A 25097-nucleotide genomic window follows, 5' to 3' on the forward strand; every position below is an offset into this window, starting at 1 on the left:
TTACAATTACAGCACAAAAAAAGGACCTACACTCGACAAGATGATGGCGTAGCTGGCAGGAAGGAGGCAGTGACAAAGAAAAATTGATCAATGAACGCACACAAGCTGTAGTTGCAGCGGTGGTGGGTCGTCGACGGCTGCATCCCGTTGGACGACGGCGGCAGGAAACAGCGGCGAAGATGATGTCAGCAGTGTTGACAGCTGTGTGATGTGCCTCAGCTAGTAGGCCGGAAGATGGGCGTTTCCTGGATGGTGGCGTGTAGCCGGAACATGCCACCGTGCTGCATCGGAGCGGTGTGGAAGACGGCTACCCACAATGTGGTGTACCATTGGACTGCCTGAGAACGGCAGTGGTGGTGGCTGGCTGTGTCGCACAGCGAGGAGGAGAGAATGCCAAAATGACAGAAGGCTGCGTGGCGGACCACGAATGCGTGCTCTTGTTACTGCGCATCGCATCTGGTGCGTCAAGTGCGAAGTACTCCTGGCAGCCTCATTGGGTACGGCATGTTGAACTTCAATTAGGTCGATAACGGAGAGCGATCCCATTTCGGACACCAGATGTTAATGTGTCCAGATTGGCGAGGAAGGGAGAGCAGCAGGCACCTGTTCAGGTGATGAAGTTAAACATTTTATGATAGACATGATGGTTTAGTTCAGTAAAAAGTGGTTGAAGGCAGGCCTAGAGAAGCCGCCGAAACTGAATGGGCTGCTGCCTAAGAGAGCAGGAGAGGAGAGCGTCTAACCGGGTCAGAAGCTGCCAGTAGAAGATAGCAGATGGCATTCCGCTCCCAGCAGCTGGCTGGGCTCCCCCCCACGTGACCACCTCCAAACCTCCCTACTGGACAGCCAAATTGTAGACACGCGGTTCAATAGTGTTACCTCATCAGCAACACGTGAGTTTAGCTGCTGATGGTTCAACATGGGAGTTTCGAAGTGGTTCCAGCATAATGCAACGTGACTTAAAAGCTGAAACTAGCTGCCAGGCAGAAGTCACTGGCGAACATAAATTGAAATACAAAAAATTAAATTTTTACAATATTACATTCATGCAGTAACGGCCCCACTGTATACCACCGTTGAATGAGGATCTTCCCACCCTACATCTACATCTACATCTACATCCACACTCCGCAAGCCACCCGACGGTGTGTGGCGCAGGATACCTTGAGTACCTCTACCGGTTCTCCCTTCTATTCCAGTCTCGTATTGTTCGTGGAAAGAAGGATTGTCGGTATGCTTCTGTGTGGGCTCTAATGTCTCTGATTTTATCCTCATGGTCTCTTTGCGAGATATACGTAGGAGGGAGCAATATACTACTTGACTCTTCGGTGAAGGTATGTTCTCGAAACTTTAACAAAACCCGTACCGAGCTACTGAGCATCTCTGCTGCAGAGTCTTCCACTGGAGTTTATCTATCATCTCCGTAACGCTTTCACGATTACTAAATGATCCTGTAACGAAGCGCGCTGCTCTCCGTTGGATCTTCTCTATCTCTTCTATCAACCCTATCTGGTACAGATCCCACACTGCTGAGCAGTATTCAAGCAGTGGGCGAACAAGCGTACTGTAACCTACTTCCTTTGTTTTCGGATTGCATTTCCTTAGGATTCTTCCAATGAATCTCAGTCTGGCATCTGCTTTACCAACGATCAACTTTATATGATCATTTCATTTTAAATCACTCCTAATGCGTATTCCCAGATAATTTATGGAATTAACTGCTTCCAGTTGCTGACCTGCTATTTTGTAGCTAAATGATAAGGGATCTATCTATCTATGTATTCGCAGCACATTACACTTGTCTACATTGAGATTGAATTGCCATTCCCTGCACCATGCATCAATTCACTGCAGATCCTCCTGCATTTCAGTACAATTTTCCATTGTTACAACCTCTCAATACACCACAGCATCATCTGCAAAAAGCCTTAGTGAACTTTAGCAACGGTCCTATGAAACTCCCCTGTGGCACACCTGAAATCACTCTTACTTCGGAAGACTTCTCTCCATTGAGAATGACATGCTGCGTTCTGTTATCTAGGAACTCTTCAATCCAATCACACAATTGGTCTGATGGTCCGTATGCTCTTACTTTGTTCATTAAACGACTGTGGGGAACTGTATCGAACGCCTTGCGGAAGTCAATAAACACGGCATCTACCTGTGAACCTGTGTCTACGGCCCTCTGAGTCTCGTGGGCGAATAGCGCGAGCTGGGTTTCACACGAGCGTCTTTTTCGAAACCCATGCTGATTCCTACAGAGTAGATTTCTAGTCTCCAGAAAAGTCATTATACTTTAACATAATACGTGTTCCAGAATTCTACAACTGATCGACGTTAGAGATATAGGTCTATAGTTCTGCACATCTGTTCGACGTCCCTTCTTGAAGACGGGGATGACCTGTGCCCTTTTCCAATCCTTTGGAACGTTACCCTCTTCTAGAGACCTACGGTACACCGTTGCAAGAAGGGGGTCAAGTTCCTTCGCGTACTCTGTGTAAAATCGAACTGGTATCCTATCAGGTCCAGCGGCCTTTCCTGTTTTGAGCGATTTTAATTGTTTCTCTATCCCTCTGTCATCTGTTTCGATATCTACCATTTTGTCATCTGTGCGACAATCTAGAGAAGGAACTACAGTGAAGTCTTCCTGTGAAACGCCCCTGTCTGCAGCAATCATGAGCTGGAAAAATTGAAGCAGCCATCCAACTCTTCTGACAAGATCTGCCCGGTTTGTACTGCTGCACGGGCACGTGGCTAGGTTCGAGTCAATGCACTGTGACGCAGCTTGCTGCTTTCCCATGGAAGAACGGGTGGGATAACCCACTAGGCTGCCACCTAGATGTCAGGCACTAGCCAACATCACACGACTGACACATATGACAGTCATCTACATCCACTACTGTGAAGAGTGGCTGCCAGGAGGAGACACAGCAGCTGGGTGACCGAGCACAACAGCTGCACAGTGCCTCCCAGTGGCACCTGCAACACGCTGTCTACATATGCGGTCGCCACCTGGCAATCATCATTAGTACCTGTCTTGCCCTCGTGGCTATGCCATACATTCCATCTCTTGTGAATTATTGTCCTGTGAGATAGTTAAATATAGTTGTTCTGGAGGTGCTGTTTTGTGCTTTTTTAAGTTGCAAGTTACAAAACGTCTTTCTGCAGAAAAAATATATATATAAAACTCCACCGAAGCCGGACCCAAGCCCAGTTGAAAAAGGAGGAGGGAGAGGAGTAACACCTCGTTAAAAAACCTCGGTTCACCTGGCCCGGGTGATAGTACTTCGTGAGGGTCCCTCACCAGGGAAACGGTGAAGACCTCAACGGCAGTGAAGGCGGTGATGAAGATCGTCAGAATGGCAGAAGAGGCAGGCTTTTGTATAAAAGTACCAGACCGTAGCATCTGTTCCCACAGTGGGCGGCTACAAAAGGCGTCTGTCCCACATATTAGTGGCGGCCTCACTTACAATTCTAAGCTAAATGCTTGAATTTTTATCATCGAAAGGTTCAACTACCTTTCCCCAAACCAAACTTTAACCTAAGACATGATGGTAAATTTCAAAAGGAAAACTACTCCAGGAAGTAACCAATCTTCCATTGCCATTCGTGGCAGTGCAACTAGGCCTTTGAATTCTGGAGAGCCTAGAACATCATGTAAGGAAGAGTCGGAGCTTCCTAATGCTTCTTCAAAGATAAGACCCGAGAAAAAACATCTACTGGTGACTCTGAACATCAACACACTTACGAAAGTTGGAAAACTAAAACACCAAACAGACAATCTCAATCAACCCAACATACTTATATTAGCACTTCAAGAAACAAGGTATCTGGATGAAAATGCATTTGAGTCAGGTGGATCTACAAAAGAAAACCAGCCATTAAAAATTCCAATAATACGACTATATTAGGGACCACATTTATGGTCAAACAGCACTTACAGAACCAATAACTAATTTTAGCTCCCCATCAGAATGAATTTCATTTCTGACGTTCAAGTCGGGCAATAAGCGTTACACTATCATAAATGCACATGCACCTATCAACCGACATAAAAAAACAAATGTTGACAAAGTGGAAGATTTTTGGGAAATGCTAGAACACGAAACATCCATATTGTCAAAAGAACATATACAAATTTTAGTGGGCGACTTTAATGCACAAGTTGGCAAAGAAATAAAATTTAAATCAGTAGTTGGAGATTATCCAGCACATACAAGAACCAACAGAAATGGGGAAACACTCATAGATTTTTGTAAACAATTTAATCTGAAACTAATGTCGACATGTTTCAGGAATCCAAATCAAGGTGAATATCAGTTGGACCATGTGGCAATAATGACTCGCAACTACAAGGAAATCTTGGATGTCAGAGTGAGGAAGGGCCTAAACATAGACCTAGACCATTATCTGACTGAAATAAAGACCATGTTCCAACCGAACAAACCTGAACCAAAACCAAGAAGATTTCCAAGAGTAAAAACTAAATTTCAAACGAAAAATCAGGAAAAATTCTGTGGTACACTAAACACAAGAAAAATGGATGATTGGGAAGAAATTAAAGAAACAATGCTAGAGTCAGTTAAAGAAATGGGACAACCACAAAGAATACCAAAATACAGATGGTGGAACGAGCTGTGTGATGAAGCAATTGACAATCGACTAAAGGCATGGAAAAAATGGGACAGTAATAAGAAACATGAATACGGGGAAGAGTTTAAAGAAGAAAGGAAAAAGACAGCAAAAATCATCAGATCAGCAAAAAGAAAATATGACAAAGACAGATTAGAAGAAATGGATTCAGACTTTAAAAGGATCCATGGCTGTTCGCTTTAATTGTGAATTAAATTAAAGGGAACAGCCATGGGTAACAGGATGGCCCCCTCGTACGCCAACCTATTCATGGGTCGCTTAGAGGAAGCCTTCTTGGTTACCCAGGCCTGCCAACCCAAAGTTTGGTACAGATTTATTGATGACATCTTCATGATCTGGACTCACAATGAAGAAAAACTCCAGAATTTCCTCTCCAACCTCAACTCCTTTGGTTCCATCAGATTCACCTGGACCTACTCCAAATCCCATGCCACTTTCCTTGACATTGACCTCCATCTGTCCAATGGCCAGCTTCACACGTCCATCCACATCAAACCCACCAACAAGCAACAGTACCTCCATTACGACAGCTGCCACCCATTCCACATCAAACGGTCCCTTCCCTACAGCCTAGGTCTTCGTGGCAAACGAATCTGCTCCAGTCCGGATCCCTGAACCATTACACCAACAATTTGAAAACAGCTTTCGCATCCTGCAACTACCCTCCTGACCTGGTACAGAAGCAAATAACCAGAGCCACTTCCTCATCCCCTCGAACCCAGAACCTCACACAGAAGAACCACAAAAGTGCCCCACTTGTGACAGGATACTTTCCGGGACTGGATCAGACTCTGAATGTGGCTCTCCAGCAGGGATACGACTTCCTCAAATCCTGCCCTGAAATGAGATCCATCCTTCACGAAATCCTCCCCACTCCACCAAGAGTCTTTCTGCCATCCACCTAACCTTCGTAACCTCTTAGTTCATCCCTATGAAATCCCCAAACCACCTTCCCTACCCTCTGGCTCCTACCCTTGTAACCGCCCCCAGTGTAAAAACTGTCTCATGCACCCTCCCACCACCACCTACTCCAGTCCTGTAACCTGGAAGGTGTACACGATCAAAGGCAGAGCCACGTGTGAAAGCACCCACGTGATTTACCAACTGACCTGCCTACACTGTGAAGCTTTCTATGTGGGAATGACCAGCAATAAACTGTCCATTCGCATGAATGGACACAGGCAGACAGTGTTTGTTGGTAATGAGGATCACCCTGTGGCTAAACATGCCTTGGTGCACGGCCAGCACATCTTGGCACAGTGTTACACCGTCCAGGTTATCTGGATACTTCCCACTAACACCAACCTGTCAGAACTCTGGAGATGGGAACTTGCCCTTCAGTATATCCTCTCTTCTTGTTATCCGCCAGGCCTCAACCTCCGCTAATTTCAAGTTGCCGCCGCTCATACCTCACCTGTCTTTCAACAACATCTTTGCCTCTGTACTTCTGCCTCGACTGACATCTCTGCCGAAACTCTTTGCCTTTACAAATGTCTACTTGTGCCTGTGTATATGAGGTTGGATATGGGTGTGTGTGCGAGTGTATACCTGTCCTTTCTTCCCTCTAAGGTAAGTCTTTCCGCTCCCGGGATTGGAATGACTCCTTACCTTCTCCCTTAAAACTCACATCCTTTCGTCTTTCCCTCTCCTTCCCTCTTTCCTGACGAAGCAACCGTTGGTTGTGAAAGCTAGAATTTTGTGTGTATGTATGTGTCCGTTTGTGTTTCTATCGACCTGCCAGCACTTTCGTATGGTAAGTCACACATCTTTGTTTTTATAAAAAAACCAGTGTATGTCAGTCATATACAGGACATCCCACAAGGAATGTACAACGTTCAAGGATATGACAGGGACACTCATTTGAAGCAAAGAACATCATATGGACACGTGTCCTTTTCTAATGGTTTCTGAGAGAGAGCATATTTAATGTATGTTTTTTTTTTGGCTAGTGGCAAGCACCTGTGTATGTCTTAACCACCTGAACTCTGACATTTTATTCTAGCCCAGACTACTACTTCACTGTCTGTCACTTTGCTCTGTATGTTCTTCTGCTATTAAACTAGCTTGTTGAATATGCAGTTGTCCATGATGTGTTGTGAGTGAAGTAGTGAGAAGAACTGAGAGTGTATAGATAGAAGCATAGGTTTCCTGATACGCATTTATTTAACTGCCACGCATCTACACTAATGAATAATATGCAGATATGGTGTCAGTTTACAGCGTCTGCAATTTTAGTGCTCCTCCTGCTGTCTAAGAATGCTGTAGCAGTTTCCAACATCAAATTCCTGATTGTAGAGTGTTCACCAGTGTTTCCAGCACTTGCCTGCAATAGATATTCTTCCAAGTTCCCATTTTGCTTCTGAACGTGTACATGTTTATACCTGAAATTATATTGAATAATACAGAAAATAAGTAAGCTTGACACTTGTAGGGAGATAGGAGCAGCAGTTTCAAATATGGCACCAGCTCCTTGTGACACAATGATGTCATTTAGTCCCATAGTGGGACAGATTTGCTATGAGCTGTCAAACATGCCTTCTATGCCTGCATCACTTTGGCCCTCTCTGGAAGGTTCCAGATCTGCTATTGCATTTACATAACCTGAAAACTGAGCCAGCCCCAGTAGTCAGAGGCTTTAAATCCTGATGTTGATGGCAAAGACACCTGTCAAAAGCTTGAGTGTTTTATTTCAAGTGATGCGGTTTGTAAACTGAGGAACTTGTATTGGAGTATGCCACCTCAAAAGACTGAGGATAGATTTATGATAATTTATGTAATTTTTTAATTAATGGCTGAGTTAACTAATGAAAAGAGTCATTTGGTCCAGGAAAATTAGGGCAGCAACAGTATAGCGGTAGAAGCTGCAATTTAACAAGTACAATGGCTAAATTTGCAATAGAAATTTTGGATATGTGTGAATTTTTAATATTGATTATCTGGTAAGTTATTGAGCTTCAAGAAAATTGAAACATGTTACTATAAAGTCTGAATGCCAGTCTCTCTAGTGTGTAGTACCAATATTAGCTCAGTCCATACTTACTATTACGTGCTATAGTGATAATGTGAATTATGAATTACTTTTAATTAACATAGTTTCCAGCAAAACCAAATGGACATTGGGATAAGGATATTGAAAATAATAGTGTGAAAAATAAATTAAAGTGAGGCAAAGTCTGATTAATATTTTGAGACACACACACACACACACACACACACACACACACACACACACACACACACACACACACACGTAATATATATGCATTATGTAGATACTAGGACGAAAAGTGCAAAATAAGTAAAGAAAAAATATAAATAAACAGCAGTAGTGTAATCATAGCAGGTGGGGTAGTTCCACCTTGCTACATTATAACACATATGCACTATCCAAATGTACTCTTGCTTAAAGGTATAGGGCCGATACCACCTGTCTTTCATTCTGCTGTATGCTGTTTTCATTACAGAGTCTTTCCTTTTAATGGATCACAATGTTATTTCACACATAGCTCAGATGGTCAACAAGCACAATATCACTAAACACTTTGACCAGCTTGTTCCTCAGACTTGTATTCTTTTCATTATTGCTGGGATCTATATGAAAGAAATATTGTAGGAAGGCTGGTGCAACCCAACACTGTTTTAGATCAGGATAGGTCTCTGTTTCATGAGTGGTAGAATGTTCTTAAATAAAAAATCAATACTTTCACTAAATACATATGACACAGGTCAGAAACCATTGTCATTACTTGCAATGGGCACAGTATTTTGGTAAAAATCAATTGCAGCAGCAGCATCATATTTTTTGAGCTATTCAGTTGATGCAAATTAAGCTGAGACTAACAATACAATTTATAGTGTCAAAAATGAATCACCTTTTTAATTTAAATTATATTTGCACTCTCAAGTAAACCACTTGTAGGAGTAATTTCACTACATAAAGGAAAACACTTGTATGGATTTTATACTGTGAATGACCACTTTTATTGTACCGCACAAACACAATAGATACATACGTTAACGTGGGAAACGAACACTGGTTGTTTCCTCCAAAGAACCTAGCTCGCAAAGAGAGTCTTTCAGTGTCCTGTCAACTATCGACTTGTCACTCCCACACATCTCCCCCCCCCCCCCCCCCCCCCCGCCTGAAGTGCGGAGCACCCGGTATGGTGGGGTACTTAAACTTCACCTCTCGGCCTGCGGATAGAGTGGGTGTGGGTGCTGCTTGATGATTCCGCTGCTGCATTAGGTCCCCTGGTGTAGAGCTCCGGTGGGTCACAGCTGTCTGGCTCTGCGGAAGGTGTGGGTTTTTTGCGAGTTGTGTCTGAAGTTGTCTGTGAGACTGTAGTCGGTGCTGTCACTGTCCAAGCGGGTTTTACCCACTCAATGGAAACCTTGGTCGACTTTCCCTGGTGGAGGATATCCATTGTGTATGTGTATCCCGTCCTAGCACTCGGTACGGTCCAGTGTACGGTGGCTGAAACAAATGACCAACCAGGTCTGTGCCGAGCATGATGTGGGAACAAGTATCGAGGGACTCGTGTATGAACACTGGATGCGTGCCGTGCTGAGACGTTGGGGCTGCACGTAGCATCTCTGCCTGCTTCCTCATTTGTTGCAAGAGGTGGGGTAGTTGTGTGTCATCTGGGAGAGGAACTGGTGCAAGGAATTCTGCTGGAACACAGAGTGGTTCTCCATATACCAACTCTGCCGAGGAACTATTGATATCTATTTTCAATGTGGTCCATAACCCCTACAAAACCAATGGCAACGCTCGAGTCCATGAGTCCTCGTGGCACATCAGGGCAGCCTTTAAAGTCTGGTGCCACCTTTCCACCAAACCGTTGCTGGCCGGGTGGTAGCTAGTAGTCCGGTTTTGTTGTAAGCCGCAGTGTTTTGACAGTTGTTGGAACAGTGTCGACTCGAACTGGCGTCCTTGGTCGGTGGTAACAAAAAATGGGCACCCAAAACAAGCCACCCAAGTTTCCAAGAATGCCCATGCAGTAGTCTCTCCAGAAATGTCCCTGAATGGTGTAGCCTCTGCCCACCGTGTGCAACGATCCACTGCCGTAAACAAGTACCTATAACCTTCTGAAGGGGGGAGGGGTCCAACCAAGTCAATGTGTACATACCCAAAACGTGCCGTTGGGGTTGGGAATTGTCCTACTGGAACGTGAACATGGCGTCCCACTTTGCTATGTTGACACTGATAGCAGCTGCGGGCCAACTCCCATGTATCTTTCTTGATTGAAGGCCACACATAACGGCTCGTCACTAACTTCACTGAGGCATTGATTCCCGGGTGTGCCAGGTTTTGAATGCTGTCGAATACCTTTCGTCGGAACTGGGGGGGGTGGGGGGGGGGGGGTGATGTATGGGCGTGGTCTAACCGTGGAGGTGTCGCACCATACCTTACATGGGCTGCAGGGGACGTCCACAAGTTGTAAACAGGCCAGTGGACGGGTCCACCGACAAGGACTGCAGCTGCGCATCTGAAGCCTGTGCCCTTGCCAATTCAGAATAATCCAACATTGGACTTATCCCATTAATACGTGAGAAATAGTCTGCCACAATGTTGTCAGCACCATGGATGTGACACACGTCTGTCGAAAACTGGCATATAAACTCTATACGTCGGGCCTGACGGGGGGAACATGAATCGCTGGCTTTGTAGAAAGCTGCCACAAGAGGTTTGTGGTCAGTGTATATGGTGAATTGCCTGCCCTCAACGAAAGGGCAGAAGTGCCTGACACTTTCATCCATTGCGAGGAGTTCCCTATCGTATGCACTCCAATGAGTTTGACTCATCTGTAGTTTTGTGAGAAAACACTTAGTGGCTGCCAATGACCCTTCACTCTCTGGTGCAGAGCTGCACCGATTGCAACTTGGCTTGTGTCCACTGCTAGGGCTAGCTGAGCTCCTGGTTCAGGCTGTGCAAGTCCCACTGCATCGTGAAGGCTGTTTTGCAGTGCCTTGAAAGCAGAGTCCATCTCGGGTGTCCATGGGAGTGGGCGCTTGCCACTTTTGTTGTGTCTGGCCGAGGCATTGTTCAGTGGCGTCTGGATTGCTGCTGTTCCGGGGAGATGGCAACGATAGAAATTTATCATCCCTAGGAATCGTCAGAGATCGTGGTAGTTTTGAGGCCGTGGTAGGGTACCCAACTACTCCAGCTTCTCTGGCAGTGGCAAAATGCCCTGAGCTGATACTTTATAACCCAGGAAGGTTACCACGGGTTCACCAAACATGCACTTGTCCTTGTTAAGTGTTATTCCATGAGCACTAAGCCTGCTTTGCACCTCGTTTACGTGTTTCTGATGGTCAGAAACATTCCCCAAAAACACCAGAATATCATCTAAATAGGCGAAACAATATGGCAGCCCTCTTAGCACGCTGTCTAGAAACCGTTGCCATGTTTGGGCAGCATTTTTCAGCCCGAATGGCATCACCAAAAATTCAAACAGCCCGAATGGGGTTGTCACTGCAGTCTTTGGTATGTCCTGCTCTGCCATTGGGATCTGATTATAAGCCTTACGGCAATCTAAAACACTGAATATGGTTGCCCTGGCCAGTGAATGGGTGAAATCCTGTATATGTGGGTCAGGGTATCTGTCTGGAACAGTTCGGGCATTCAAAGCTCAATAATCACCGCACGGGCGCCATGACCCATTCTTTTTATGGGCGAGGTGCAGAGGAGAGGACCATAGCCTGTTGGATGGCTGTATATTTCCTTCCTGTGGCATCTCATTGAAAATGGTCTTGGTTTCCCACAAGCAATCAGGTGCAAGCCTGCGAACACTTGAGGAGACTGGTGGGCCTGCAGTTGTACGGATGTGGTGCACTGTCTCATGCTTCGCCCTGCTCTTTCTTGTTCCATGTTGTGGTTTGGCTGTCGCCTTTGCGGTTGAAACAGCAGGAGCCTGTTGTGTCGTCAACTGTTTTGATGTCATTTGAGCCATCTTCAGGTCAGATTCCTTTGTCGCTATGGTGTCCTCCCAGGTGGGTGCGCTGAGGTTATCTACCCTTTGGCATGCAAGAGAGGTCAGACGTCCTTGTATTCCCGGAATAACCCATCCATTGGCAGAATGGACGAGTTGTGACTTGCATAATGCATATTAGTATAGATCCAGTTGCATTTTTCTGGTAGCCCAATGTCCACTGCCAGTGTTTTCTAACCATACGTGTGGATGACTGCTTTCAAAGTGGTCTCTTCAGCACATTTGTCTGATGGGAAGAAATTTACAGGCAGAGTGCTGACATCTGAGCTGGCGTCAACCAAGAACATCCATCCTGTAGAGCGATCAGGAACGAAAAGTCTTTGTGAAGCTATGTACCTTACAGCTGTGGGAGAAGTCGATCCGCATAATGTAGGCTCGTGCTGAAATGGGGGTGTTCTCCTTCCATGCGTCTGTGAGTTTACGCGCAGTTGCTTGTTGTCACGGTCGGCTGCGCCTAAAGCAGGCCGTGGGATGCATTTGGGTGCGAGCACGTCTCCTTACACTTTGTAGCTTGCGCGCCGAAGTGCTGGTGGAACCAGCAATAACCGGTTCCGTCGTTTGCGTGACGTGACGGGCGCGTCGGCTGGCAACGACGCGTGTGCGTGTCAGCCGCTGCAACATCGCGTGGCTCTAGCCACTGCAGCTGGGCGGTCAGCTGATCGATGGCAGCGCAGAGAGATCGGAAATCTTCGGTCACGTCCGGCGCTCATCGTGCGGTCGTGGCAGCACAAGCTGGAGGCGCCGCGTCAATCAGCTCCGGCCATGCTCGGCTGGTGTTGTTGGCTGAGGTGGTTGCAGCAGCGGCCACTGTGGCGCGCGAGTCGAGCAGGGAGTGCGCTCTATCGGCCACTTGCAGCAACTCGCTTAATGGCTGGCCCTCGTAAGCAATTAAGGTTAAGCCCACCTGCGGAGGTAACTGCTGTTGCCATATGTGCACAAGTAATGTGTCTGAGAACACGGAAGGGTCCACCATAGCACGTAAATGCCGGTAAAGTCTGAAGGTGACCTGTTACCGCATTTCTCGTGGTACAGGAGCTGTGTTATCTGCTGGTCCACAGGTTTTGTACAACGCAAAATTAAAGCCATCTTGAGGGTGGCGTAGGCTTGCTGTGTTGGGGGTTGCATAATTATATCCGATACCACTGACTACACACGTTAGTCCAGGTTGCATATCACTAGCGTGATCTGTTCAAAATCGTCGACTATTTGTTGCTGCATGAAAATGTTCTCCATAATAGTGAACCAAATTTCCGGACGTTCGGGAACGAAAGGTGGGGGCGAACGGAAAGTGTGAAACGCGTGGGAGCGGTACCAACGCAGTTCTGCGGACTGGTTGTGCGAGGCAATATCCTGTGGCGGCGGCGCGGGACCCGCCAGCACACATGGCGTGGTTGGAAATGTAACATCGTGGATGAAGTCAGTTTGAGATGTAGGAGTCCGTGGCACTGTGAACTGAGGGTTTTGCTGCATCGTGTCGAGCTCCTTCTTGATATTCTGGATGACGCCGTCGATGTCACGGAAGAGGTGCTGTGCAGACGACATGTCGATAGGAGACGTCACGGAAAATATCTAAAGAAACTTGTCTACTGTCACACCACTTAGTTACGGGGTCACCACTTATGTAGGAGTAATTTCACTACGTAAAGGAAAATGCTTGTGTGGATTTTATACTGTGAATGACCACTTTTATTGTACCACACAAACACAATAGATACATACATTAACACGGGAAACAAACACTGGTTGTTTCCTCCAAAGAACCTTGCTCGCAAAGAGAGTCTTTCAGTGTCCTGTCAACTATTGACTTGTCACTCCCACACACTTGGTGGGAACTGAAAATTTTTCAGATTGAGTACATACAATTGCCAAAATTATGGGATCACACAGGAGATCACATATTGTGTTAAGATAAGTTTTATTTCATTTTGAAATTATACAGAGGAAGATATGTTTTCAGATACAGAACAATGTCCTACAATATTGTAACGTCGATATAATGTACATTCTGTCTGTGTGACTCAAGACACAAGAGGACAAAAATCGATGATACAGTTTTATTCAGAGACTCAGTCTGAGTTACTCTGCTTAAGACTGAATATTCCAATTATTAGAACTATGTCATGCAAGAGACAGCCTGTGAATGGACAACTGTTCTATGCAGGGGCTTGGGGGGGGGGGATACACAAGTATACAGTAGTATACTATATTTTAATCTGCTCTAAGATGATTTTCTATTTTTTCCAGATATTTCAATAATAATGGCTGGTAATTCAAGCAACAAACAACAGAAGTGGGTGATTAAACAATGCTGGAAGACAGAGAATGCTGAACAGTTTCAACAGAAATGGGAAGAAGAACTGAATAAACCTCCATCAAGTAGGCTATCAATTTACAGGTTTTGCAACAAATTTAACTTAACTGGATCTATCTGTAATGCACCAAAGAGTGGTTGAGCAGTGAGTGTTACTACCCATGAAAATGAAATGGTAGTTGCAAAGGCATTTATCCAAAGCCCAAAGAAATCCTAAGGGACACCCAGTGTTGAGTTGAACATTTCCCGTAGATCCTTTAATTGTCTAATGCAAGACTGAGGTTTGTAAATGTATCGGCCACGATAACTTTGAGGATTACAGGATGCTCCAGATCGCAATTTGTAATTTTGCAAGGCGCTTTTGAATGAAGAAATGCAAGGTGATAGTGTAAGTCGATAAATTTGTTGGTCTGACAAAGCAAATTTTAAGTTGGCAGATGCTGTTAATAGGCATACTTGTGTGTACTGCACCACGGAAAATATCACTGTTGTAACTGAGAAACAACTGACTCAAACTGGAGTTAGAGTTTGGGCATGACCTTCATGTCAAGGGATCACTGGGCCAGCTTTTTCCCATACAACAGTTATCCAAGATGTCTATCTTATGCTGCAAGGTGCTGGCATTCCACAAATACATCTACAGCAGGGTAATGAAGAGAGATATTTCCAGCAAGATGCACTGGACACTATGCTTTAACAGTATGTGGGTTTCTTGACAACAAATACCTAATAGGTTGACATGCCATCGAGGGCCACCTGAATGGCCAGCATGATCACCAGACCTTATTCCAATTGACTTTTTCTTTTCAGATGTTATCAAAGATAATGCCTTTGCAAGAAAACCACAAGGTCCTGATGATGTGTGAGTTCATAAGAGAAGCATGCCAACATATTCATAACAATAAAGAACTCTGTGCCAAAGTGTGCTTGAGTGTCAAGCCCAGACTACAGGAATGTGTAAATGCTGAAGGGCAGCAACTTTAACACTAAAGACACTGCCCTTATTGTGACTTCATAGACCTATTTTCTGTAATTTTCTACAATAATTATTTTTCATTTCCAACCTATTTTCTATAACAATAATAATAATAATAATAATAATAATAATAATAATAACACCTATTAATTCACCCCGCTGACCTTGTTCAAAATACCTTTGAATTATATGGATGGGGGAAAGGCAATTCATATTAAAAGACAGTATTGCATGCACCTTCAGTCACATACCTACTGGCTCTTATCAGAAAATACATCAGTTAAGTTCTTTGTCTTCACTGCACTGTCATGATGAATCAGAAATAAATGTCTTCATAATTAGAAGGCACCACAAGTAAATGAGAAACCATAAGCCACGCAGCACATTCTCCAATTTTTTATGACGAGAAAATCTCTCATAACAAAAGATTTTATTTGGCTTTTAATAGAAAATACTAAACAAAACTTTTAGTGCTATAGGTGGCGGAGAAGAGAGAGAGGGTGTGGAAAGAGTGTTTGACTTAAACATAATTATCACTTTACAAAATAGTGTGAGTGTTTATTACACAAGGAAACACATTTTTGCCTATATTTCACAAAAATTCATTTTATTTTATCCAGCCCATGTTTCTAGTCTTCATTACAAACATGTTATTTACTTCCTCTGGTAGACTATGAAACAAAGAATCTACAATCACCAATACAATCTAAGAGTGTGCCAATTTACACGTTCAATGTAAAGTTTGTCACTATACAACAAATGAGATAACAGGGATGACAGGGTCACAGTTCTTTCAGTAATTTTTATAGTTTTTTAAGGATGAAGTTTTCAGTAAAATTATATAACTGGAAAACATGTAGTGTGTTGGGGAGGGAAGAGATCAACCTAGTTTACATATAGCTATTCTGGTAGTATGCAGAAGAGACAATATAGCAAAAGTCTCTGGTTGGACAGAAACAGTTCTATATAGCTGTCCCTATGTGTTTTTTATGTAGAAGTTTTTTATTTTTTCAAGTAAAAAATAAAGTATTGGAAGTCACCCAGAACTGCAACTGAATAAGCAACACATTCTACTTTTTCAACACTTCTGTATACTGCCATACTATCTAACGAAAAACTGGACTGATCCCTCCTCTTCTCCCAAACACACTGTATTATTCAGTTACACACAGTTATTCCTACGTACCTTTGGGGTTTATGAATATAACTGTGAAAAAACTACACGATATGTAGAAAAGCTATATACATCAGTGAATAGAGCATCCCTACAATTTTTTATTCATAATATGTACTGTGGCATAGTTACATTAGTGGGTACAACATGTACAAAAATCATACACTAGATATTGTCATCTCTAATTAGTTCACACCTGTAGATAGACATCCCTAGGAACAGATTTCCAAAGTGGGCTGCTGTCATGCCATCCCTGACAATTTGTCTCAGCGATTCAATTTAACTGCATGCAGGTACTGACATTTACCATGTCGCAAGCAGTTCCCATATTGAGTGCCTGTAATGTGAGTTAGAAACAGAGATCTTCTCCAGCGACTGATGTGTGTGTATTTTCTATATGTCTTGTAGTTTTTTCAGTCATGTCCCAAAACCCCATAGGTACTTACTAATAAACCTGTGTAATTTGTATTAAAACCTCCATCATTAAGCACAGTTCAAGTTCCTCAAACAGTTGAACGGTAACTAGTACCCTACTGTGTTGTGAAAAACTCTATACTTAATTTATGAAGTTATAATTGACTGGATAGATAGGTAGATAGATAGATTGGTTTTTTAATTGGTCCAGTTTTATCATATAGCACAAATTGTACAATTGGTATTATACAGGTCAAAGATAAGTTACAATAATACATAGTATTAGCAAAATAGTACGAAAATTAAAATTAGGTACCTATTACAATTAATTTTGTTACTTATTCAGAAATTCTCTGACAGAATAGAAGCAGTGCTTTATTAGAAATGCCTTTAGTTTAGCTTTAAATATTGGATGAGTAGTATTTTTTATTTCCTCTGTTACCTTATTGTGTAGTATTACACCAATGTTAATTATGCTCCTCTGATAGGTGGTTGTTCTGTGATATTTTTGATGTATATTTGATTTCGCTCTGGTACTATAGTTGTGTACATTTTTGTTCTGTAGCAGTTTGCCTGTTTTCAGGAGGTAGTCCCTAGTGAACAAGATAGTTTCATACATGAATAAACTTTGAACATTTAGAACACCAAGTTCAGTAAAATGAGATTTACAGGACTCCATCTTTTTAAGACCACAAATTATTCTTAAAGCTCTTTTTTGCATTCTAAAAACCTTTACACTGTGAGTTGAGGATCCCCAGAAAATGATCCCATATCGGTTTAGTGAGTGGGACTGTGCAGTACTGTTGTTTTGCTTGTTGTAGCCTTTAAAATTCTTAGGGCATAGCACACAGATGATAGTTTTCTACACAAGTTATTTATATGTATGTCCCACTTTAAGTCTTGCAGAACCCAAGAATTTTGTGACACTTACATTTTCTAGGGGATCATTTTTTAATTAGACTTGAATAGACATTTGATTAGTTGGAGGAATTAAATGAAAATCGACACACACAGTTTTTTCAGTATTTGTAATGAGTTTGTTTTTTGTGAACCAATCAGAAAGTCTTTTCATAGAACTTTCTGCTGTGGACCGCAGAGTTTCTGGACTGGATCCAGTGAGCAATATGCTCGTGTCATCGGCAAACAGGATAGTTTTTGTGGGACTCATATATTCAACTAAGTCGTCCACATAAATCAAGAAGAGTAGCGGACCTAAGATTGAGCCCTGCGATACACCATACTTTATTGGTAATTCCCTAGAAAGAAAGGAGTTGTTTCTTGTTTTATTCATTTTGTTTAACTCATACTGAAGTGATACTTTCTGCCTGCGGTTTTTTAGATATGAACACAACCAGCTATGTGCTACATTTCCTACTCCTCGTCTTTCTAATTTTTCGAGCAGAATGTTATGGTCCAGGATGTTGAAGGCTTTAGATAGATCTAGAAAAATACCTGCAACTAATTTATGTTGATCAAGGGATTTTAAAATACAGTCTAAGAATTTGAAAATTGCTGTCTGTATAGATTTAGACTTTCTAAAACCATGTTGTCATACTGTAAGAGGTGCATATTTATTTATGCAACTTAAAAGCCTGTCATAGAAGAGTTTTTCTAGAATTTTTGAGAAGGAACTTAACTGTGACATGGGTCAGTAGTTTGATATTTTTTCAGAAGAACTTTTTTTTTTTTTTTTTTTTTTTTTTTTTTTTTTTTTTTTGCAGTGGTGAAACTTTTGCTACTTTAAAAATATCTGGAAATACACCAGTTTTTAAAGAGGTTGAAAATTTTTGCCAAGTGGTTTGCTATGTAGTGAGCACAAGCTTTTAATATGAAATCAGGTACTTCATCAAGACCACCTGACATTTTATTGCTTAATGATTTAATTTTACTTATAATTTCATTGGGGTATGTTTCTTGCTCTAAAAACGTGGGACTGGTCCTTGGCAGTGTACTTGAATGAGGTCTTCAGCTAGTGATGTGAAATATTCATTGAATTTTTCCACAACTGAATTTGGGTCTGTGGCTTTTGAGCCTTCTAGTGTTAATGATACATTCTTTTTCTTTGGCACTGAACTACAAGTTTCTTTCTTTATAACTCTCCAAGTGGATCTCATTTTGTTAGAAGAGTTTCTTATCAACTTGTCATTCCACATAATTTTTGCCTCTGACTTCTCTACCATAGATTCTTTTGTAGGCTTTTGAATAATCTGTGAATTCCTGGGTTACTCTATATTTCTCACGGCAGTACTGTAGAAATCTGTTTCTCTCACTGGAAATTTTTATGCCTTTAGTTACCCATTGATTATTATTATTAGGTTTTACTGTTTTTACTACTTTTGGAAATGCTACATTAAAATAGTGAAGAAAGATGCTCTAAAAACTCATGTACATGCTGTCAACATTGTTCTGAGTGGCGATGCTTTCTCAGTTTTCCTTTGCCAGTAAGAGATTAAAAATTCTAATGTTATCTTCGGAAAAGGTTCTTTTTCAACTACTTTTCCGCAACTGCTACTACTTGTTGGCATTTCTATACACAGCCGCTGTACCTACATCTACATGTCTACTCTGCAATTCACATTTAAGTGCTTGGCAAAGGGTTCATCAAACCACAATCATACTATCTCTCTACCATTCCACTCCCGAACAGCGCGCGGGAAAAATGAACATCTAAACCTTTCCGTTCGAGCTCTGATTTCTCTTATTTTATTTTGATGATCATTCCTACCTATGTAGGTTGGGCTCAACAAAATATTTTCGCATTTGGAAGAGAAAGTTGGTGACTGAAATTTCGTAAATAGATCTCGCCGCGACGAAAGACGTCTTTGCTTTAATGACTTCCATCCCAGCTCGCGTATCATATCTACCACACTCTCTCCCCTATTACGTGATAATACAAAACGAGCTGTCCTTTTTTGCACCCTTTCGATGTCCTCCGTCAATCCCACCTGGAAAGGATCCCACACTGCGCAGCAATATTCTAATAGAGGACGAACGAGTGTAGTGTAAGCTGTCTCTTTAGAAGACTTGTTGCATCTTCTAAGTGTCCTGCCAATGAAACACAACCTTTGGCTCGCCTTCCCCACAATATTATCTATGTGGTCTTTTCAACTGAAGTTGTTCGTAATTTTAACACCCAGGTACTTAGTTGAATTGACAGCCTTGAGAATTGTACTATTTATCGAGTAATCGAATTCCATCGGATTTCTTTTGGGACTCATGTGGATCACCTCACACTTTTCGTTATTTAGCGTCAACTGCCACCTGCCACACCATACAGCAATCTTTTCTAAATCACTTTGCAACTGATACTGGTCTTCGGATGACCTTACTAGACGGTAAATTACAGCATCATCTGCGAACAACCAAAGAGAACTGCTCAGATTGTCACTCAGGTCATTTATATAGATCAGGAACAGCAGAGGTCCCAGGACGCTTCCCTGGGGAACACCTGATACCACTTCTGTTTTACTCGATGATTTGCCGTCTATTACTACGAACTGCGACCTTCCTGACAGGAAATCAGGAATCCAGTCGCACAACTGAGACGATACCCCATAGGCCCGCAGCTTGATTAGAAGTCGCTTGTGAGGAACGGTGTCAAAAGCTTTCCTGAAATCTAGAAATACGGCATCAACTTCAGATCCCCTGTTGATAGCGGCCATTACTTCGTGCGAGCAAAGAGCTAGCTGCGTTGCACAAGAACGATGTTTTCTGAAACCATGCTGATTACGTATCAATAGATCGTTCCCTTTGAGGTGTTTCATAAAGTTTGAATACAGTATATGCCCCAAAACCCTACCCAAAACCCTACTGCAAACCGACGTCAATGATCTAGGTCTGTAGTTCGATGGATTACTCCTACTACCCTTCTTAAACACTGATGCGACCTGCGCAATTTTCCAATCTGTAGGTACAGATCTATCGGTGAGCGAGCGGTTGTATACGATTGCTAATTAGGGAGCTATTGTATCAGTGTAATCTGAAAGGAACCTAATCGGTATACAGTCTGGACCTGAAGACTTGCCAGTATCAAGCGATTTGAGTTGCTTCGCAACCCCTAAGGTATCTACTTCTAAGAAACTCATGCTAGCAGCTGTTCGTGTTTCAAATTCTGGAATATTCCATTCGCCTTCCCTGGTGAAGGAATTTCGGAAAACTGCGTTCAATAACTCCACTTTAGTGGCACAGTCGTCGGTAACAGTACCATCGGCACTGCGCAGCGAAGGTGTGGACTGCGTCTTACCGCTTGTGTACTTTACATACAACCAGAATTTCTTCAGATTTTCTACCAAATTTTGAGACAATGTTTCGTTGTGGAACCTATTAAAGGCATTTCGCATTGAAGTCCATGCCAAATTTCGCGCATCTGTAAATTTTAGCCAATCTTTAGGCTTTCGCGTTCTTCTGAACTTTGCATGCTTTTTCCGTTGCCTCCGCAACAGCGTTCGGACCTGTTTTGTGTACCACGGGGGATCAGTTCCATCTCTTACCAATTTATGAGGTATGAATCTCTCAATTGTTGTTGCTACTATATCTTTGAATTTGAGCCACATCTCGTCTACATTTGCATAGTCAGTTCGGAAGGAATGGAGATTGTCTCTTAGGAAGGCTTCTAGTGACACTTTATCTGCTTTTTTAAATAAAATTATTTTGCATTTGTTTCTGGTGGATTTGGAAGAAACGGTATTGAGCCTAGCTACAACGACCTTGTGATCACTAATCCCTGTATCAGTCATGATGCTCTCTCTCAGCTCTGGATTGTTTGTGGCTAAGAGGACAAGTGTGTTTTCGCAACCATTTACAATTCGCGTGGGTTCGTGGACTAACTGCTCGAAATAATTTTCGGAGAAAGCATTTAGGACAATCTCGGAAGATGTTTTCTGCTTACCACCGGTTTTGAACAAGTATTTTTGCCAACATATTGAGGGAAGGTTGAAGTCCCCACCAACGATAACCGTATGAGTGGGGTATTTACTTGTTACGAGACACAAATTTTCTCTGAACTGTTCAGCAACTATATCATCAGAGTCTGGGGGCGGTAGAAGGAGCCAATTATTAACTTAGTTCGGCTGTTAAGTATAACCTCCACCCATACCAATTCGCACGGAGTATCTACTTCAACTTTACTACAAGATAAACCACTACTGACAGACACAAACACTCCACCACCAATTCTGCCTAATCTATCTTTCCAGAACATAGTCTGAGACTTCTTAAAAATTTCTGCAGAACTTATTTCAGGCTTTAGCCAGCTTTCTGTACCTATAACGATTTCAGCTTCTGTGCTTTCTATTAGCGCTTGAAGCTCAGCACAACTACAACAATTTACAACTACAATTCCAACTGTTCCTTGATCCAAGCACGTCCTGTGTTTGCCATGCACCCTTTGAGATTGCAGCCCACCCCGTACTTTCCCGAGGCCTTCTAGCCTAAAAAAAACCGCCCAGTCCACGCCACACAGCCTCCGCTAACCGTGTAGCCGCCAGCTGAGTGTAGTGAACTCCTGACCTATTCAGCGGAACCCGAAACCTCGCCACCCTATGGCGCAAGTCAAGGAATCTGCAGCCAACACGGTCGCAAAACCGTCTGAGCCTCTGATTCAGACCCTCCACCCGGCTCTGCACCAAAGGTCCGCAGTTGGTTCTGTCAAAGATGCTGCAGATGGTGAGCTCTGCCTCATGATCACTATAACCCATGCTCAGTACTCTGCTTGTGAATCTGTAAGTTGTTTCTGAGATGAATATAAGGTCAATAATGGAATTTGTGCACTCTGTTAATCTTGTTGTGCAGTGTATTGTGGGGATCATATTGAATGTGTTGGTCATATTTATCAAAGCATCTCTGGTGCTGCTGTCCTTTGAAAAATCAATATTGAAATCCCCACAAAGCACTATCTTCGTATTTAGTGTACTGATCCTACTCAGCAGAACCTCTAGTTTATTCATGAAGACTGACAGGCTTCCACTTGGTGCTCTATATATGTTAATAACCATGAAATTAAGCTCTGGCAGTTTGGTAATGGAAAGTTCAAAGTCTTTTTCAATTGAGTCAATACAACTTTTACTGACATCACAGAACTTTATTTGTTCTTTCACAGATAGCAGAGACACCATGTTTGGAAAACTCTCGACTAAAATGACTTGCTAATCTATATCCTGAGATTGAGGTTAATTTTACTTCTTCATTTTGTAGCCAATGTTCAGTAATGCAAATTATGTCTACGTTTAGTGCATACTGGAGTAGTGCTTCCAACATGGAAATTTTATTTGTGAGTGACTGAACGTTATGGTGTAGTATAGCAAAATCTGGGTATTTAGTAACTTTGGCTGAAATGGTTTCTGATTCTTTATCTAATGGCATTTCTACTACAGCACTTACCCTAAAAAATTTTCGATATCTTTCTTGTGTGTGGCTTCTGTTTGCTAGTGGCAATCAGCAGGTGAGTTAACTTCTGGAGCTTGTATAAGTTTTGCTTCATCCACATCTGTCCTCCTTGGTTTAAACCATTTCGTAATTTCGTTTGGCTGATGACGTGATTGTTTGTTTCTTGCCTAATCGGTTTAAGCCACTTGATAATTTGCGTTTGGCCCATGGCAAAGCTTGTAACTCGTCTAAAGCACTTCTTAATCTCCGTTTGTTTATCACTTAGACTTTTTACTTCACTCTTCTTCAAAATGCGAGTACATATTTTTTCGGCTAGTAATTTCTTTCCTGGCGTATTTAAATGAAGTCCACAGACTCTATGGAATATTCGCTCCAATTTGTTTATATCTACAATATCACATGTGTGATCTATTGGATGCTAAATGAATACATAAATAAATAAATAAAATTCTTAAAGTTAGTGCATATTTCAGTGATACACTCGTTTGCAACATTAATTTCGTGGTTCACATACGACCAGGGTGGTAAATCATGACGATGTGGGATGTTCACAAAAGTACATTTGTGTGGGTTAAATTATTTAAACATTTCCTCATTTCTGTAATGACCTTGTATGTCTCGCTTCTATAGATGCCGTTTGATCCTCCTATTAACACAGTGAAATCACCTTTATTCACACTATCTATGTCAGTTGATGATGTTAGGTCCGTTATTTCACTCAATGGAGCCGCTGGCTTTACGAAACCAGATGCCTTGAAACTACATATTCTCATCAAGATTGCAGAAATTTCACGGCCGTGACTATCACCTAACACAGATTGTTTTGTGTTTCACACTTTTTGTAACCAGAGGAGGTTTTTCTTTGCACCTGACTAGTGTTGTTTTTTTGCTGCACGTATTCTAAATGTTCTTCAGTTTGCAGTTTTGCTGGAGATACGTTTTTTAACTTAGTTTCCTTTGTTGCATTGAAGTCTGTGGTAGTGTAGGTGTGCGCACTTATTTTCGGAGTTTTTAGAATACTGTCTAATATCCTTATGTTCTTTGGTGTATATATTGTAAGATCTTGATGTAGTAATAATTATTATTATAGTTTTGAATTATTACATAATTTCTTTGGTTGTCGTAGATTCTTTGATTCATGGCACAGAAGATGATGTGAATAACATCTTTGAAACAGTAAAACTAGAGAAATGGGCTTTTACCCCTGAACTTAGATCATTTGAAAAAAACAATTTTTGTAACACAGAAAAATATGTTTTCTTGTGCAGGGAAACATTTTTTTATTGCATAAGACTACTATGCAGCACTATTCAATTGCAGTTGCAGCCATCTGAGCATAAACAACATACCGTAAATTCCTCATTTCCAAAACACCATTTGGAATGGAAAGTAAAAGATTATAATCCAAATGTAAGCCCCAAAGTCCATTAAGTTTCACTACTTCATTGGGCACAGTCTGAATCTGTAAAAACAAAATAAACTCATGAATAAATTCTTATAAAATGTGTTCACTTGTAGAAGCTCTCAGGAGGAACACTATCAATGCAACATTTCAAGGCTTCTGCAGTAATTATTTAATGCTGTCACCTGCAAAGCTACACTCAAAAAGCCTAAGCAGAATACAAACAATGGAATGATTACTGTCAACAACTGACTACATAGTGGAGGTGTAGAATAATGTACAGGCACATACACTAAAGTTTAAACATATTATTTTTATTAAAAGAGTGCTTGCTGGACTGGGTAAGTGGTCATCTTGTGCAGAGTTTGTGATGTGAGCAAGAAAGATATGGCTAGGAAGAGGATGACGAGAAAATGAGGACAAGGGAAGAGAAAGCTCAACCTGCTGACGATTTGAGGGGGCAGAATAGAATGGAGGTACAGAAAGACTACAGAAAACAATGTGGATAAGAGTTCAGAAACCTATAAATCAAACCAGTCATATGTCCAGAGTTAAGCAGTAGTGAAAAGCAAGACTCTGATATTGGGGCAGGGGTTGAGGGGAAGATACAAGGAATTAGATAACAAGTGGGGCCAGACTTAGGTGTAAAATAGGGCCTTGTATTTATGGCCCAAGGAGGGATGGGGGGAGGACAGTTTTAATCTGTACAATTCATGAAGCTTAGGTAAAAATACAGAGTGCAAGGGTTGTGGAGCAGTCACTAAAGTTAATCTTGCAGTGTTTAGTAGAAT

At 42.1% G+C, this 25097-nt stretch overlaps 1 protein-coding gene across 4 annotated transcripts in view; it reads right to left on the minus strand.

Moving 5' to 3' along the window:
• The window catches only part of LOC124723123 (leucine-rich repeat protein 1-like), a 145387-nt gene that overhangs the window by 30984 nt on the left and 89306 nt on the right, over positions 1–25097 (minus strand). For all 4 annotated transcript variants that reach the window (XM_047248305.1, XM_047248306.1, XM_047248307.1 and 1 more), the window contains exon 5: positions 24254–24366. In XM_047248305.1, the coding sequence (XP_047104261.1) occupies positions 24254–24366 (113 nt within the window). The remainder of the gene's footprint in view (positions 1–24253; positions 24367–25097) is intronic.

Source organism: Schistocerca piceifrons, chromosome X (genome assembly GCF_021461385.2).
Source record: "Schistocerca piceifrons isolate TAMUIC-IGC-003096 chromosome X, iqSchPice1.1, whole genome shotgun sequence".
Classification (NCBI taxonomy): Eukaryota; Metazoa; Arthropoda; class Insecta; order Orthoptera; family Acrididae; genus Schistocerca; species Schistocerca piceifrons.